This window comes from Pseudophryne corroboree, chromosome 5, assembly GCF_028390025.1.
Source record: "Pseudophryne corroboree isolate aPseCor3 chromosome 5, aPseCor3.hap2, whole genome shotgun sequence".
In the NCBI taxonomy this organism is placed as follows: domain Eukaryota; kingdom Metazoa; phylum Chordata; class Amphibia; order Anura; family Myobatrachidae; genus Pseudophryne; species Pseudophryne corroboree.
In genome coordinates this window covers 229961835-229976866 of record NC_086448.1, presented here as the reverse complement: position 1 = coordinate 229976866, position 15032 = coordinate 229961835, and the positions used below count along the sequence as shown (strand labels likewise).

Sequence of the window (15032 nt, the reverse complement as noted above, 5' to 3'; positions counted from 1 at the left end):
ACCTAGCCAGGAAGGCTCTTGACCCTCCCCCCCAGCCCCCTCACTGAGTTGTGAGGACTGGCTGCATTGTTCACATGATATGGAACCAGATGTAGAGGGAGAGAATCTGGTGTGACATACACTGCATAATTGGTGTTTTACCATGTTTACAGTAAACACTTATATACACATACACACAGATAAGTAATATAATAGCAAGCCTGATCTTACTGTATATGTGAGAGGGAGACAGAGAGAAGGGAACAGCACACCCAAGCTAAACAGCCCCAGTGAGGCTGCAAGCTGTTATATCACGGTGTAACATCGGAGTATTAGTCCTTTTCAGGACACAGATTGTGTACAATAGCGGCTCTCCCCCTTTGCTACACCCTTGTGCTAGTTTTCCGGCGTTATCCTGAGTGTCTGGAGGAGCTGTGTGTGCCTGCTGCTGCAGCTGTAAGCTGAGGAAGGCGCCAAAACGCAGTTGGTCCCGCTCTGAGGAAGCTCCGCCCCCTGTAATGGCACCGGAGTTTCAGTGATATTTATACTGGCAAAATCTCCCCAGAAGGGTAAAACATCACAGCAAGTGCTAGTTTTCACTACCGCTGCAAGTGTACACAGGGGGCTATAGCAGGTCCCCCCAGTAGGGTCCTGTATGCCCCCCAGCATCTTTGCCGCACCAAGAACCGGGGTACCCCCCTAGCAGGGGCCCCCAGTTTCTACTCACCACTGTCGTTACATTCAGGCTGTTAGCATGTGCAGCGTGCTGCGATTGTGACCGCTAAGGTGGTCCTGCAGCGGGGAAGCGGCTCTGACACCGTACAGAAGCCAGTGATCGCCCCCCCCTAACTGCCACCGTGCAGGTATGCTGTTGCCCAAACAGCATAATGAAATGAATAAAGTTTTCAAAGAAACTGAAGAAAACTCTCTGGAGCTCCAGAGTGTGCATCCTCTACTGAGGGCACTTTTTTCTAAACTGCCTGTGGGAGGGGGAAGGAGGGGAGGAGCCAGCACACCCAGTTGGAAGAAATTTAAAGTGCACCGGCTCCTTTGGACCATGTCTATACCCCATCATACTAATTCCCCAATATCCCTTATGGAAGCTACAGAAATATCACTACTCCTTACATGTACAATAGTTAGGGTAGGTACACACCAGAATCATATTGGACTGATTTGCCATATTGGAACAACAAATAGTTTGTGTCATCTAGTGTGTACGCACAATTGCTCGCTCCCGCTGGTTGTATGCGACATCCTCCGGTTGGCTGTGCTGCACTGTCAACTGGAAGATATTGCATGCGACACGGCTCTTTTTAATGAAGGACAGAACAGTGATCGTTTTCGTCCTTCATTACATTGGGCTGGTGTGTACGGGCAATCAGGCATGATCCAGGCCGGAGGGAATTTGGTCCAACCAATGATCCGATTGCCCATCATTCAGATGTGTACCCACCCTAACTCATCATACCTTAACGTTCATTGCAAAACCATAAAAAGAGTAGAAACGATCATGTTAACTTTATTAAAGAAACAAATGAAAACATTATTTCAAAATGAAAATTTAGAACTAATACTGGTGACAATTTTCTATCACTCCTCCAAGGTAATTGCACCTTGTACCAGGTTGTAGGGGTTGTATTCCCTCCACATACACAAAGCCTTGGTCTAACGAAAAAATATTCAAGCCCAAAACATTGGATTTGTAAGTGTACAATTTCAATGAAGTAGACCAATTTACAGGGGAGTTGTCATACAAAGGTTTACAGACCACTGTAACTTTTATCAGGGGTAGAACAAGAAATAATACCACTTCTCTTCAACGTTCTAAACCACTACTAATGGAGTCATATTTGAACATTCAAGCTGTGCAATTATTTCTTGTGTCATATCATCTGAGCACTTTACGAGGCCCCAGTAATGCCAAAATTATTAATCTACTCAGCCCTAAGGCATAAATGCCAGATTCTGCGATGTTTGGCTTCTAATGTGTGAGGCAAAACTAGCCAATGATCTTGCATCAGCCATCATTTGGCCAGCTGGAGCCCAAAGCTTTTACCCTAACTCTTCATCCTAGGACAATAGCCAGAAGGTAGGCAAGTTTGGTTATTAAAAACCAAGAGAGTCATCTTCCAAATGCTGATATGGAGGCAGAACGTCATGAGCAAACAATTAGAGCTCTAAGGAGTTTTCAGGTTTGCAGAAGAGTAGCTTTCCCCTTACCGCAAAGCTCTTTACTTTTTAGGCAATTGAGCAATTTTGCTAAAAACTTAAGATGGGCATAACATACATTTTTATTGGAGAATTCAAACTGACATTTAAATCAAATGCTGAAATTGCTAGAATAGTGCATTAATTTCTACCTAGGAGATCGTTGATTGAAGGTTTTCCCAATTATTGCCTGTTGCTTTTGTTATTTGCAATATACTGCAGTACAAAACAAACCAACACACAGAAACATATAATTTGACGGCAGATAAGAACCACTTGGCCCATCTAGTCTGCCCATGTACACACACTGGCACACTAAGGTTAATTTTTTTAATGTGAGCCAATTTACCAGTATATTTTTGGAGTGCAGGAGGAAACCACGCAAGTACGGGGAGAATATCCAAACTCCACACGGTTAGGGCCACAGTGGCAATCAAACCCATGACCTCAGTGCTGTGAGGCCGTAATGATGACCATCCCACCATCTGTACTGCACCACTGCCTGTTATAAACAGTCCCTGTTTTTAAAGGACCAGCATATTCTGCATTGCTGTTCAATCAGACAGTGAAATTAGAGCATAAAATGGCAAAACAAAACATAGGCTACCACTGTACGCGCACGCAGGGGGGGGTTCCGAGTACCTAGAAACTCCCCATGCCATCGATACTGCTGTCCGAATTTTAGTTTTTTTAATACAGGAGCTCAGGCAGCAGTGGTATTATCTCCGCACGTGAACACAGTCAATTAGAGGCTCACCGCTGGCGGCAGGGAGGAGGAGCTGCAGCGCGCAGCTCCGCCCATTCCAAACAGTTCTTTTGCATGGGGCTATCAGGCAGATCTTGGTGAGGCGCAGGGTAGTGAAGGAGAAGTAGGGTGCCTCTGAACCGCCGAGGCCGAGTCCGGCAGCCAGGTATGTGTCATACGGCAAGAGAGGCCGGGGGAAAAGGAGGGAGAATAAATTATGCTGGCCGGGCGAGGCACACTGTCCCTGTTACAGCAGCAGAGTGTGATCAGCATGTGGATGGGTGCAGGGGTAGGTGGGGGAGCTTCGCTTTCTGTTATTGGAGAGAATGTATGTATGTATGTATGTATGTATGTATGTATGTATGTACTCTTTGTATGTATGTTATGTATATATGTGTGTGTGTGTGTGTGTGTGTGTGTGTTTGTATTTAAGATGTGTGTATGTGCTACTGTATGTGTGTTTATTTCTGCATCTGCATATGTACAGATGTAATGTAATATATGTAATATATATAAGGAGATTTATGGTAAGAACTTACCTTTGTTAAATCTCTTTCTGCGAGGTACACTGGGTTTGACAGGGAATAACATTGGGGGTGTAGATTTGGATCTTGATCCGAGGCACCAACAGGCTAAAAGCTTTGACTGTTCCCAAGATGCACAGCGCCGCCTCCTCTATAACCCCGCCTCCGTTCACAGGAGCTCAGTTTTGTTAACCAATCCAATGCAGTAGCAGGTAAGAGAGACGACAATCGTTAGTAGCCACATATACCACATTCTCGCGACAGGAGAAGGTACCAATGGCTAATGCCATACAAACCCAAAGAAGCTAAGTGCGTCAGGGAGGGCACCCTGTGGAACCCAGTAAACCTCGCAGAAAGAGATTTAACAAAGGTAAGTTCTTACCATAAATCTCCTTTTCTGCAGCGGGGTACATTGGGGTTCCACAGGCAATAACATCGGGGATGTCCTAAAGCAGTTTCTCATGGGAGGGGACGCACTGTAACGGGTACAAGAACCCAACGTCCAAAGGAGGCATCCTGGGAGGCAGAAGTATCGGAGGCATAGAACCTTATGAACATGTTCACTGAGGACCACGAAACCATGTTGGGCCGCCCAAGAAGGTCCAACAGACCGAGTAGAATGGGCTATGATGGTAGCAGGAGCTGGAAGACCAGCCTGTACATAAGCATGTGCAATAACCATTCTAATCCATCTGGCCATGGTCTGCTTATTAGCAGGCCAGCCACGTTTGTCAAAACCAAAAAGGACAAAGAGGGAATCAGATCTCCTAAGAGAAGCTGTTCTCTTCACATAAATACGGACAGCCCGTACCACATCCAAAGACCACTCTTTGGAGGATAAACCAGGAGAGGTAAAGGCCGGAACCACAATCTTTTGGTTAAGGTGGACAGATGACACAACCTTAGGCAGATAACCAGGGTGAGTTCTAAGAACTGCCCGGTCACGGTGAAAAATCAGAAAGGGTGACCGAAAGGACAAGGCACCCAAGTCTGAAACCCGTCTAGCAGAGGCAATAGCCAGCAAGAACAGGACCTTAAGAGTAAGCCACTTAAGGTCCACAGACTCAAGAGGTTCAAACGGAGACTCTTGTAAGGCGTCCAGAACAACCGACAAATCCCAAGGAGCCACAGGCGGGACATACGGAGGATGAATCCGTAAAACACCCTGAGTGAATGTATGAACATCAGGCAGAGTCGCAATTTTTCTCTGAAACCATATCGACAAGGCCTATGAACCTTGAGGGAGGCCAGATGAAGGCCTAAGTCCAGGCCCTGTTGCAGGAAAGCCAAAAGCTTGGCAGTACTGAACTTATTTGCGTCATAATGGTTAGTTGCACACCAGCCGTAGTAAGTATTCCAGACCCTATAATAAATCCGAGCCGAAGCCGGTTTACGGACCTTCAACAAAGTTTGAATGACCGTCTAAGAAAATCCTTTGGCCCTCAGTACAGAAGCTTCAAGAGCCACGCAGTCAAACCCAGCCGGGCCAAATCCTGGTAGACACAAGGGCCCTGAATGAGGAGGTCTAGACGTTGCGGGAGGAGGGTCGAGAGACCCTGCAGGTCTGAGAACCAATGCCGTCTGGGCCACGCCGAAGCGATTAGAAGTAGTATTCCTCCTTCTTGCTTGAACTTCCTTATCACCCTGGGCAGAAGTGACACCAGAGGGAACATTTATGGCAGCCGAAAGTACCATGGAATTGCCAGTGAGTCCACAAATGCGGCTTGAAGATCCCTTGTCCTTGCTCGGAAGACAGGAATCTTGTGATTGTGTCGAGGCGCCATCGGGTCTACATCTGGTAGGCTTCACTTGTCCACTAGAAGTTGGAAGACTTCCGGATAAAGGGCCTAATTCTGAGTTGATCGCAGCAGCAAGTTTGTTAGCAATTGGGCAAAACCATGGCCCTCATTCCGAGTTGTTTGCTCGCTAGCTGCTTTTAGCAGCTTTGCACACGCTAAGCCGCCGCCTACTGGGAGTGAATCTTAGCTTTGCAGAATTGCGAACGAAAGATTTGCACAATTGCGAATAGAAATTTCTTTGCAGTTTCTGAGTAGCTTGGGACTTACTCTGCCACTGCGATCAGTTCAGTCAGTTTCGTTCCTGGTTTGATGTCACAAACACACCCAGCGTTCGCCCAAACACTCCCCCGTTTCTCCAGCCACTCCCGCGTTTTTCCCAGAAACGGCAGCGTTTTTTCACACACACCCATAAAACGGCCAGTTTCCGCCCAGAAACACCCACTTCCTGTCAATCACACTTCGATCACCAGAACGAAGAAATGTCTTCGTTAAGCCGTGAGTAATATACCAATCTTTTTAGCAAATTTACTTGGCGCAGACGCACTGCGAACATTGCGCATGCGCAGTAAGCGACTAATCGCAATATAGCGAAACTCGGCAACGAGCGAACAACTCGGAATGAGGGCCCATGTGCACTGCAGGAGGGGCAGATATAACATGTGCAGAGAGAGTTAGATTTGGGTGGGGTGTATTCAAACTGAAATCTAAATTGCAGTGTAAAAATAAAGCAGCCAGTATTTACCCTGCACAGAAACAATACAACCCACCCAAATCTAACTCTCTCTGCAAATGTTATATCTGCCTCCCCTGCAGTGCACATGGGGGGTAATTCCAAGTTGGTCGCAGCAGGATTTTTGATAGCAATTGGGCAAAACCATGTGCACTGCAGGGGAGGCAGATATAACATGTGCAGAAAGAGTTAGATTTGGGTGGGTTATTTTATTTCTGTGCAGGGTAAATACTGGCTGCTTTATTTTTACACTGCAATTTAGATTGCAGATTGAACTCACCACACCCAAATCTAACTCTCTCTGCACATGTTATATCTGCCTCCCGTGCAGTGCACATGGTTTTGCCCAATTGCTAACAAAAATCCTGCTGCGATCAACTTGGAATTACCCCCCTGGTTTTGCCCAATTGCTAACAAACTTGCTGCTGCGATCAACTCAGAATTACCCCCAAAGACTCAACTCTCCGGCGTGTACGTCCTGACGACTGAGGAAGTCCGCTTCCCAGTTGAGGACTCCCGGAATGAACACTGCCGATATGGCTGGCAGATGGCGTTCCGCCCAACAAAGGATTTTTGATACTTCCTTCATTGCCATGCGGCTTCGAGTGCCACCTTAATGATTTATATACACCACCGTGGTGGCGTTGTCTGACTGTACTTGAACAGGCCTGTTCTGTACTAGAGGCAGGGCTGGTGTCAACACTTTGAACACTGCCCGCAATTCCAGAATGTTTATCGGGAGGAGAGATTACCCCCTGGTCTACCGACCCTGAAGAGAGAGTGTTGCTCCAACACCGCGCCCTGGCCCCGCAGACTGGAATCCGTCGTCAGAAAGTATCAACCTCTGCAGGGGTCGGGAATGAAATTGAGCGTACTCTACCATGTCAAAAGCCGACACCATGAGGCCTAGTACTTGTATCGCAGAGTGTATCGACACACGTGGGTGAGAGAGGAAGCATCTTATTTTAGTCCTGAAGTTTCAGGATCTTTTCCGGAGACAAAAACAACCACTCGGGTGCACCATGCTCTGAGCAGGGACCAGGGAAGATTTCTTCCAGTTGATGAGCCACCCGTGGGCTTGCAGGAATTGGACCGTCAGTTCCAGATGACAGAGGAGAACCTCTGGAGAGTTCACCAGGATCAAAAGTTGTCCAGATACGGCTGGATCCTGATACCCTGACGGCGGAGTAGAGCAGTCATGACCGCCATGACCTTGGTGAAAATTCTTGGAGCCGTGGTCAGACCGAAAGGTAAGGCCTGGAATACCGCAGGTATTGCTGATGCGACACTGCAATAGGAATATGCAGGTAAGCATCCTTTATGTCCAGGGATACCATATAGTCCTTGAGCTCCAAAGCGAACAATAAAGCAAAGCGTTTCCATACGGAATTTTGAAACTTTCATATATTTGTTCAAAGACTTGAGGTTGAGAATAGGCCGAGAGGACCCATTCGGTTTCGGGACTAGGAACAGCGTGGAATAGTATCCCCCTGCCTTTCTGAGCCAGAGGCACCGGTACTATCACTCCTGTATCCAGGAGAGATTGTACCACCAAATGGAGAGTTTTTGCTTTTACCTGATCCTAAGGGATGTTTGTTGAGCAAAACTGACAAGGGGAATGTTTTTTGAAAGAGATGGCGTATCCGTGAGCGGCGACTTCCCTTACCCAGGCATCAAAAGTGGTCTGTAACCACGCCTGAGCAAACCGTAGAAGTCGGCCTCCCACCTTGGGAACCCCCAGGGGGAGGCCTGCCCCGTCATGCAGCATGCTTGTCTGTTTTGGAAGCACACAAGAGTTGGGTATCTGCACACTCAATATATATTAACAATACTGTGCATGTATGTGAACCATCATCACATCATCACTTGTTTGGACCCCTTTTCCCTTTTGTATCAGACAATGCTTAATATGGTAAGGGGGTGCTGTCAATTACAGTATATAAGCGATCAGGTTGAGAGGAAAAATAAGAGGAAACTGTATGGTTGACGCACTAGAACAGAGTTTACTTATCTTAAAACTTAGCCTTTATTAAATATACATTAAATTATAAATTATTGCCCAGACAACAGTGAAACATAAGAGTTAAAATCAGACAGACTAACATATAAGTGACACCTATGAGATAGGAAATTGTGAAGAAAAGATTTAAAAGGCGTGTCCGCGTGTATTTGATATGTATAATATTCGTGGGATTATTGTATCTATTTAAATATTGCCATTATCTGATCCATTGGCAATATAATTCTTACAATGCAATGGCTGTCACTTTAATATTGTTGACCGGCTATCTATGATGTCTATTTATTCAGCAAAATCTTCTGGGGACAAGTCCCAATTTAGGGACTAAAAATATCACCAGATTATATAGACGCAGATTGACTACCAATGAATAAATATAATAATTATATATAGTCAATTAATGCTACTGCATCTCAATATTATGATGCTGGGCCGGAATTAGCTGCAAGATGAATATCTCTATCTCCAAACTGTTCTCCGGGAAGGTAAGTATTGATTTGCACTCACTGTCTATGTTGGTACACAAATACAAATTTTTCAAGGGTATGTGTAAAAAGGGGGGATGGAAGGGATTTGATTAGGAGATACGGCAGTCCCAATTATGGTATGGATCATTAAGGGATGTAGCAGTCCCTATTTCTAATATCCACCACAGAATTTGTAAGGGTATATATAAAAGAGAAATAAATGAGATTTTATTTAGGGGATATAGCGATCCCAACTGTAGTATGGATCCTTAAGGGATATAGCAATCCCTATTTCTAATGTCCACCACACATATTTCCAACCTCATGCGGTAATCTGTATTTTATACTATCAGATCCGCTTAGATCACTCCTCTATTAAGATGTGTAGGCTGTAACGTTCTAGGGGACCATACTCCTTAAAGGATATATGTCAATCCCACCTATCATATCTCTTACTCGTATCTCATTAGTATGATATAATCAAATATAGAAAAGGGGGATTTTGTTTAGGGGATATAGCAGTCCCAACTATGGTATGGATCATTAAGGGATATAGCAATCCCTATTTATAATATCCACCACATATATTTCCAGCCTCATGCGATAGTCTGTATTTTGTTATACCAGACTCGCTTTAATCACTTAAATTTATATATCGATCTCATATATCATATCCCTTACTAATGTTCCTTTAATATGATGTAATATAATAGAATAGAATATAAAGTAATACTGAACAGAGTAGTGCTGGTAGACTTTATAAGTCCCACATTTATTATACCTTCCCAGTAATGGTAAATAAATTCATCTATTAAAACATATGACCACCTTATGGTTTCAGATATTTGCCACGTTATTTACTATAAAGTAGTGCATTACAGTGTGATGTATTATAACTTGTCACTGTCCCTTCATTTCAGGGGATACTTCACTGTAACATTCATACAATGTATCACAAATGTTGCAACTGATATATATGATAGTAGCTATATCGTCCTATATATAGGATCACCTGTCTCCCATTCAATAGGATTACTCTCATCCACAGAAATCAGCTAATGTCCCTATATATTATCTAGGACCTCAGCTGCTGTGCTTAGAGTATAAGGAGTTCTATTGCCAACAGCACGTAGTATCCACATTATCAACTGCTGTCAGCATTTAGAACTTGAAACATTTGTTGCAGACGCTATCAGTAGGTGGCATTAGATACATTTGTTACAGTTTATCATGCTTCATATCTTCTCCTCAATTATAAGCAGTCACATACAGCTTCACTAGTAACAGCCATTTCCCTACAAATAAATATACATTTGATTTTATAATCCCGCGTGTAGTCCACATATGTTGTTATAAACATATGTGGAAAAAGGGGCATGGCATAACAAAAAGTGGGCATGGTATAACAAAAAGTGGGCGTGGTATAACTAAAAAAGGGACGTAGCCTTGCTGCACAGAGTGTAATGACTGCCTCACACGAAATAACACATTGGCCCCCACAGGTAAAAACCTCAAACACACATGCCCCCACAGTGCCAGATACACACATGCCCCCACAGTGCCATGTGCCCACAGTGCCAGATATGCCCCCACAGTGCCATGTGCCCACAGTACCAGATATGCCCCACAGTGCCATGTGCCCAGAGTGCTAGATATGCCCCCACAGTGCCATGTGCCCACAGTGCCAGATATGCCCCCACAGTGCCAGATTACAGATATGCCCCCACAGTGCCATGTGCCCACAGTGCCAGATATGACCCCATAGTGCCATATACAGATATGACCCCACAGTGCCATGTGCCCACAGTGCTAGATATGCCCTCACAGTGCCAGATACAGATATGACCCCACAGTGCCAGATATGACCCCACAGTGCCAGATATGACCCCACAGTGCCAGATACAGATATGACCCCACAGGGCTAGATTATAGATATGCCCCCACATTGCCATGTGCCCACAGTGCCAGATATGCCCCCACAGTGCCATGTGCCCGCAGAGCCAGATATGCCCCCACAGTGCCACATATGACCCACATTGCCAGATATGCCCCCACTGAGCCATGTGTCCACAATGCCAGATATGCCCCCATAGTAGAGATCACCGTTGTTGTGTGGTGAGTGCAGCGCAGTGCGCGCTTCTCCTGCCTGCCGCCCTGCTTTTCAGTCTGATCTCCGGCGGTGACGGCAGCGTGTATAGCTCAAATCAGGCGCCGGCCCGCGAGCTCTCATTGGCTAACGAACCGGCACCTGATTTGAGCTATACACTCCGCTGTCACTGCCGGAGACCAGACAGAGGGGCAGGGCGGCAGGCAGGAGAGGCGCGGCTTCGGGTGGCTGGCCGGAGGATCGCGATCGACTGGTCGCATGTCCGACTGTTTGGCCACTCCTGCTTTATTATATGAGGACCCTGACGCACTTAGTTTCCCCCAGGGTACAGAATATAGGGATAGCAATATGTGTGGGATGCACGACATAGAGAGATCACACAGCAGCTATTGGCACACACTCAGTCACATATACAATGCAGAAATTATTACCAACAATAAAATGCACTGGACTAGCAATACTAAGTACAAACTGTACCACTAAGTAAAGCTATATAGGCATATAGATAGAACAATGCACAGTAAAGACTGGATGTACAGTATATCACAGGATACTTGTACTAAATATCCATGTAGTAATGCACTTGTTCTTAACGAAGACTGTCTAAATGACATGTAGAATACTTAAGTGTCCTGTAAATGCACAGCGCTGATGATGCAGGCGGCTTTACAGAGGAGACATTGCCCAGCAGTCCCAGAATCGGCTCAGCTGTGTGTAATGGTGCCCAAACGCTGACAGGGAGTGAGGGAGACAGAGATGCAGCTCCAGGGTGGGAACCTTTGCAGTAAATGGTGCCTGGGGCTGGGGGAGGGGCTACAGGTCAGAGCCTTATCCCCTTGCCGGACTTCACCACCGGGTACTGCGGGGCCTATTAAACTGGATTATGAGGTAATCCGACCTGTGCCACTTGCCCTGGTGGTCTAGTGGGGTCCCTGTAAGGCCACAGTGTCCACGCCAGTGCGCGTGGCCCATCTCCTAGAGACCACGGCGGATCACGGTTTTCAGCGGGTCCTCTTACCTCCTCCCTGTAATGCGGCCACGCGATTTTGGAGAGCAGCGGCAAGTGTGTGTGTGTGTCTGAAGAGAAACCGGAGCCCTCCGCTGTAAGTACCCGGCAATAAGGGCACGGGAGTATACAGCGCCGCTGAAGGAGGTGAGGGAGCCGCAGCACGATATGTCAAACTGACATATAGCACTTTTAAGTGCCTGTGCTGCGGCCGTTGAAGTCTTCTTTCTTCTAAACAAGCTCTTTTCAGGGCTGCGCTAGCACTGCAGGCACCAACTTACAAACTGAGCTCCTGTGCACGGAGGCGAGGTTATAGAGTAGGCGGCGCTATGCATCTTGGGAACAGTCAAAACTTTTAGCCTGTTAGTGCCTTGGATCAAAATCCAACTCTACACCCCCAATGTTAATCCCTGTGGAACCCCAGTGTACCCCGCTGCAGAAATATATATATATATACATAGTGTGTAGATAGAGGCGGTACTCATCAGACTTTTAATGCGGTGCAGAACATTTAATTTATTGGTCCAATAAACAACATTTTCTTCACCACATTTAAAGTCTGATGAGCGCCGCCTCTATCGGGGTTGCATACCATACATAGCATCCAGCAGTCCCCAAGGGGACAAATCCTGCTTCGGTGCCTTCCATAGGAGAATGGCACCCCCAATAGACAACTAGGATGAAGCGCGACAATTGGTGACTTGTTTGAATACATCAATGCTTTAATATAACAATGATTTGGGGCTATGCTCCCCTTCCTCGGGATACAGCAAAGTGTACAGTGTAAAAAACAAACCTTAAATATCTTACTTTCCAGACCGTCTGCAGCTGTCTCCATGTGTACGGCGTCCCACCATTTCTGATTTATCAGACCAGTGCCACAACCTAAAGTGGTCAGACTGGAACCGAGACAGCTTCAGGGGTTCTAGAAGGTAAGATATTTAAGGTTTGTTTTCTGCACTGCATACTTTGTTGTATCCTGAAGAAGGGAAGCACATCTCTAAATCATATAAACAGGTGTGTCGTGATGATGGGGTTATGTACGCCGAAACATTGATTACATTAAAGCACCTCTGATCTGATTCACGAAGTAACAGCCTTGGAGTACTGCCTTGTATTGCAGTGTGTGTGTGTGTGATTATATATACACACACACTATATATATATATATATATATATATATATATATATATATATATATATATAAAATGTGTGTATATATACATAAATAAATATTTTGTAACTTTTTTTGGAAACCGTATCCCGCTATATTCTTCATAGTTATTTTTATATATTAGACACTGCAAGTCGCTGGTACCCCTATTCCCCCCTTCCACACCTTAACTCTAAAGGCAGCTTATCACTGCTGAGTACTTAGGGGTTAGCTGACACCTTACATTTTTAAAGGAGTGTCTTTAACCACTGTATTATCTTTTAATAAATATCTGTTCACACACACCTGTGGCGCCGTACCCCCACTACCCAATCCAATATATATATATATATATATATATATATATATGTGTGTATATATATATATATATATATATATATATAATGTAAGCAGGGCCCTCTACCCCTCATGTGCGTTTCCCTCTTTTAGACTATTTTCTACTTCATAATCCTTTGTGTGCACCTAACCCTCGGTTTCTGACACCCTAATTATTATTTTAGTGTTCTGTCCCCTGATGCAACAATGTTTATATACCATGTACTTATCAAACATTGCCTTGTACTGTAAGTCATTGTTTTCTTGTCCTGCCCATTTGTTTATGTATCTTGTTAGGCATTGTGGAACCTTTGTATATTTTTTCTGATGATGGGGCACGGCTGACCCCAAAACATTATAATATATCTCTATAGTTATGGTCACATCCTTGAGAAAGGCCACCATTGACCAAAACGTGCTGGACACGTAACCGCTGCCATTACACTTGCTGATACCGCTGCTGCATGGACTAGAACATTACTCCTCTATACAACAGACTTCTGAAGCAACAAGAGGTCCCTCTGGGTTCGTAGGGATACCGCTCAACCACTTAGGACCACCATCGAGTGCTGAGCAAGGACACAACCTAAGGACTCCGCCACTGCACACAGACAGAGGCATTTTTGGCACACACCATGGCAACCAATATGCCAGGGTGAGGGAGACATATGATCTTGCACATCATACAACAAGTTGCCCCCCCCCCCAGCAAGGGTTTACTCACATCCCAGGTTGTCACTGCACCACTAGTAGTTATCACACTATGGGGGAGATTCAATTGTTTTATCGCATCCGATCTCCAGTCTAAAATAAGGGAGATTTGGGGGCTATATTCATTTATTCCAGAGAGATCGGGTTTGGCCGCCTAAAGCATCCAGGCGGGTCTCTTTTTTCTCAATTCAACTCCGGGGGGGGGAGATGGGGGAGTGCAAGCCAAAATGCAGGCTCCAGCAGCTGATCACACTCAAACAGAGCACCAATTGAATAGCTCCATTGAGCGTCATCTACTGGCTGCCGCTGCACAAACAATTGTATATATGTGTTTTAAAGGGAGAAGAAACCACAACGTAAAGAGAGTAGCACTCTACAGGGGCTCACTCGCTTCCTAGACAAATTCACCATCTATATAGTTGTTATGCAACAAGTGTGAGGAAAGAAACCCACTGCTACATCATCAAGGTTGTTACACCATAGGTGATTTTAGTGACACGCATGCACAACATGAAATACAGAAAAAGACACCCTGAAGGAGCCAACTTACCACCCAGACAACCCAACCTCATAGCAGCCTACCCACATAAAAGTTTATTGGGATTCTTCTAAATTTAACACACCCTCACTTATCCTCCCCATCAGTAACTAGATATAATCATCACATATCAGCACCACACAGGTGAGCGCTGGGTACGACCCCTCTCTTTCAGGTGGTGCACTAGACATTAAATCATGCACTGGGGATCAGCTTCAGAAATAAATGCCTTTCTAAAGCCGAAGAAGACCGGGATATCACCTGGCTGAAATGGATTAGTAAATGCAGACGAAACAGGTTCCCTCTTCATATGAAGTCGTACTAAGTGATGATGTTTGCACAATTCAGACCTTCTGGGTAACTTGGTAGTGGTATTGGACAGAAGGTTATCGCTCAGACAGAGAGTAGCAGCAGTGGTAAAATCCTCATTGCTCCACCTGAGAAACATAAAAGTAACAATGATTTATTATTTCAGAGATCCTGTGGGGTTTATTAAATATCTACAAGACAAGAACCGACACCAACTGTATTTGATGTAGACTACTTTGACTCACAAATCCTAACTAATGACATGCACAGGACACCAATCCTTCATGCCTTACACTGGTTGGCAATAAGGACGGTCTTCAACGCATCCATTGGCACAACAAAAATAGGGGCACATGGCTAGGCAAAACAATGGGGCTGCTTTCCATTAATAATCCAC

The 15032-nt window shown here is 45.2% G+C and overlaps 1 protein-coding gene across 3 annotated transcripts in view; it reads right to left on the bottom strand.

The window, feature by feature from the left end:
• Window positions 1-15032, bottom strand: part of OXNAD1 (oxidoreductase NAD binding domain containing 1) — a 174579-nt gene that overhangs the window by 127303 nt on the left and 32244 nt on the right. Inside the window, exon 2 of one of the 3 annotated variants that reach the window (XM_063922163.1) lies at window positions 14677-14763. The exons of 1 other annotated variant lie outside the window; for it this stretch is intronic. In XM_063922163.1, the coding sequence (XP_063778233.1) occupies window positions 14677-14763 (87 nt within the window). Of the gene's footprint in view, window positions 1-14587; window positions 14764-15032 lie in introns of those variants that run through there. One more of the 3 variants, XM_063922165.1, reaches the window with a different exon arrangement.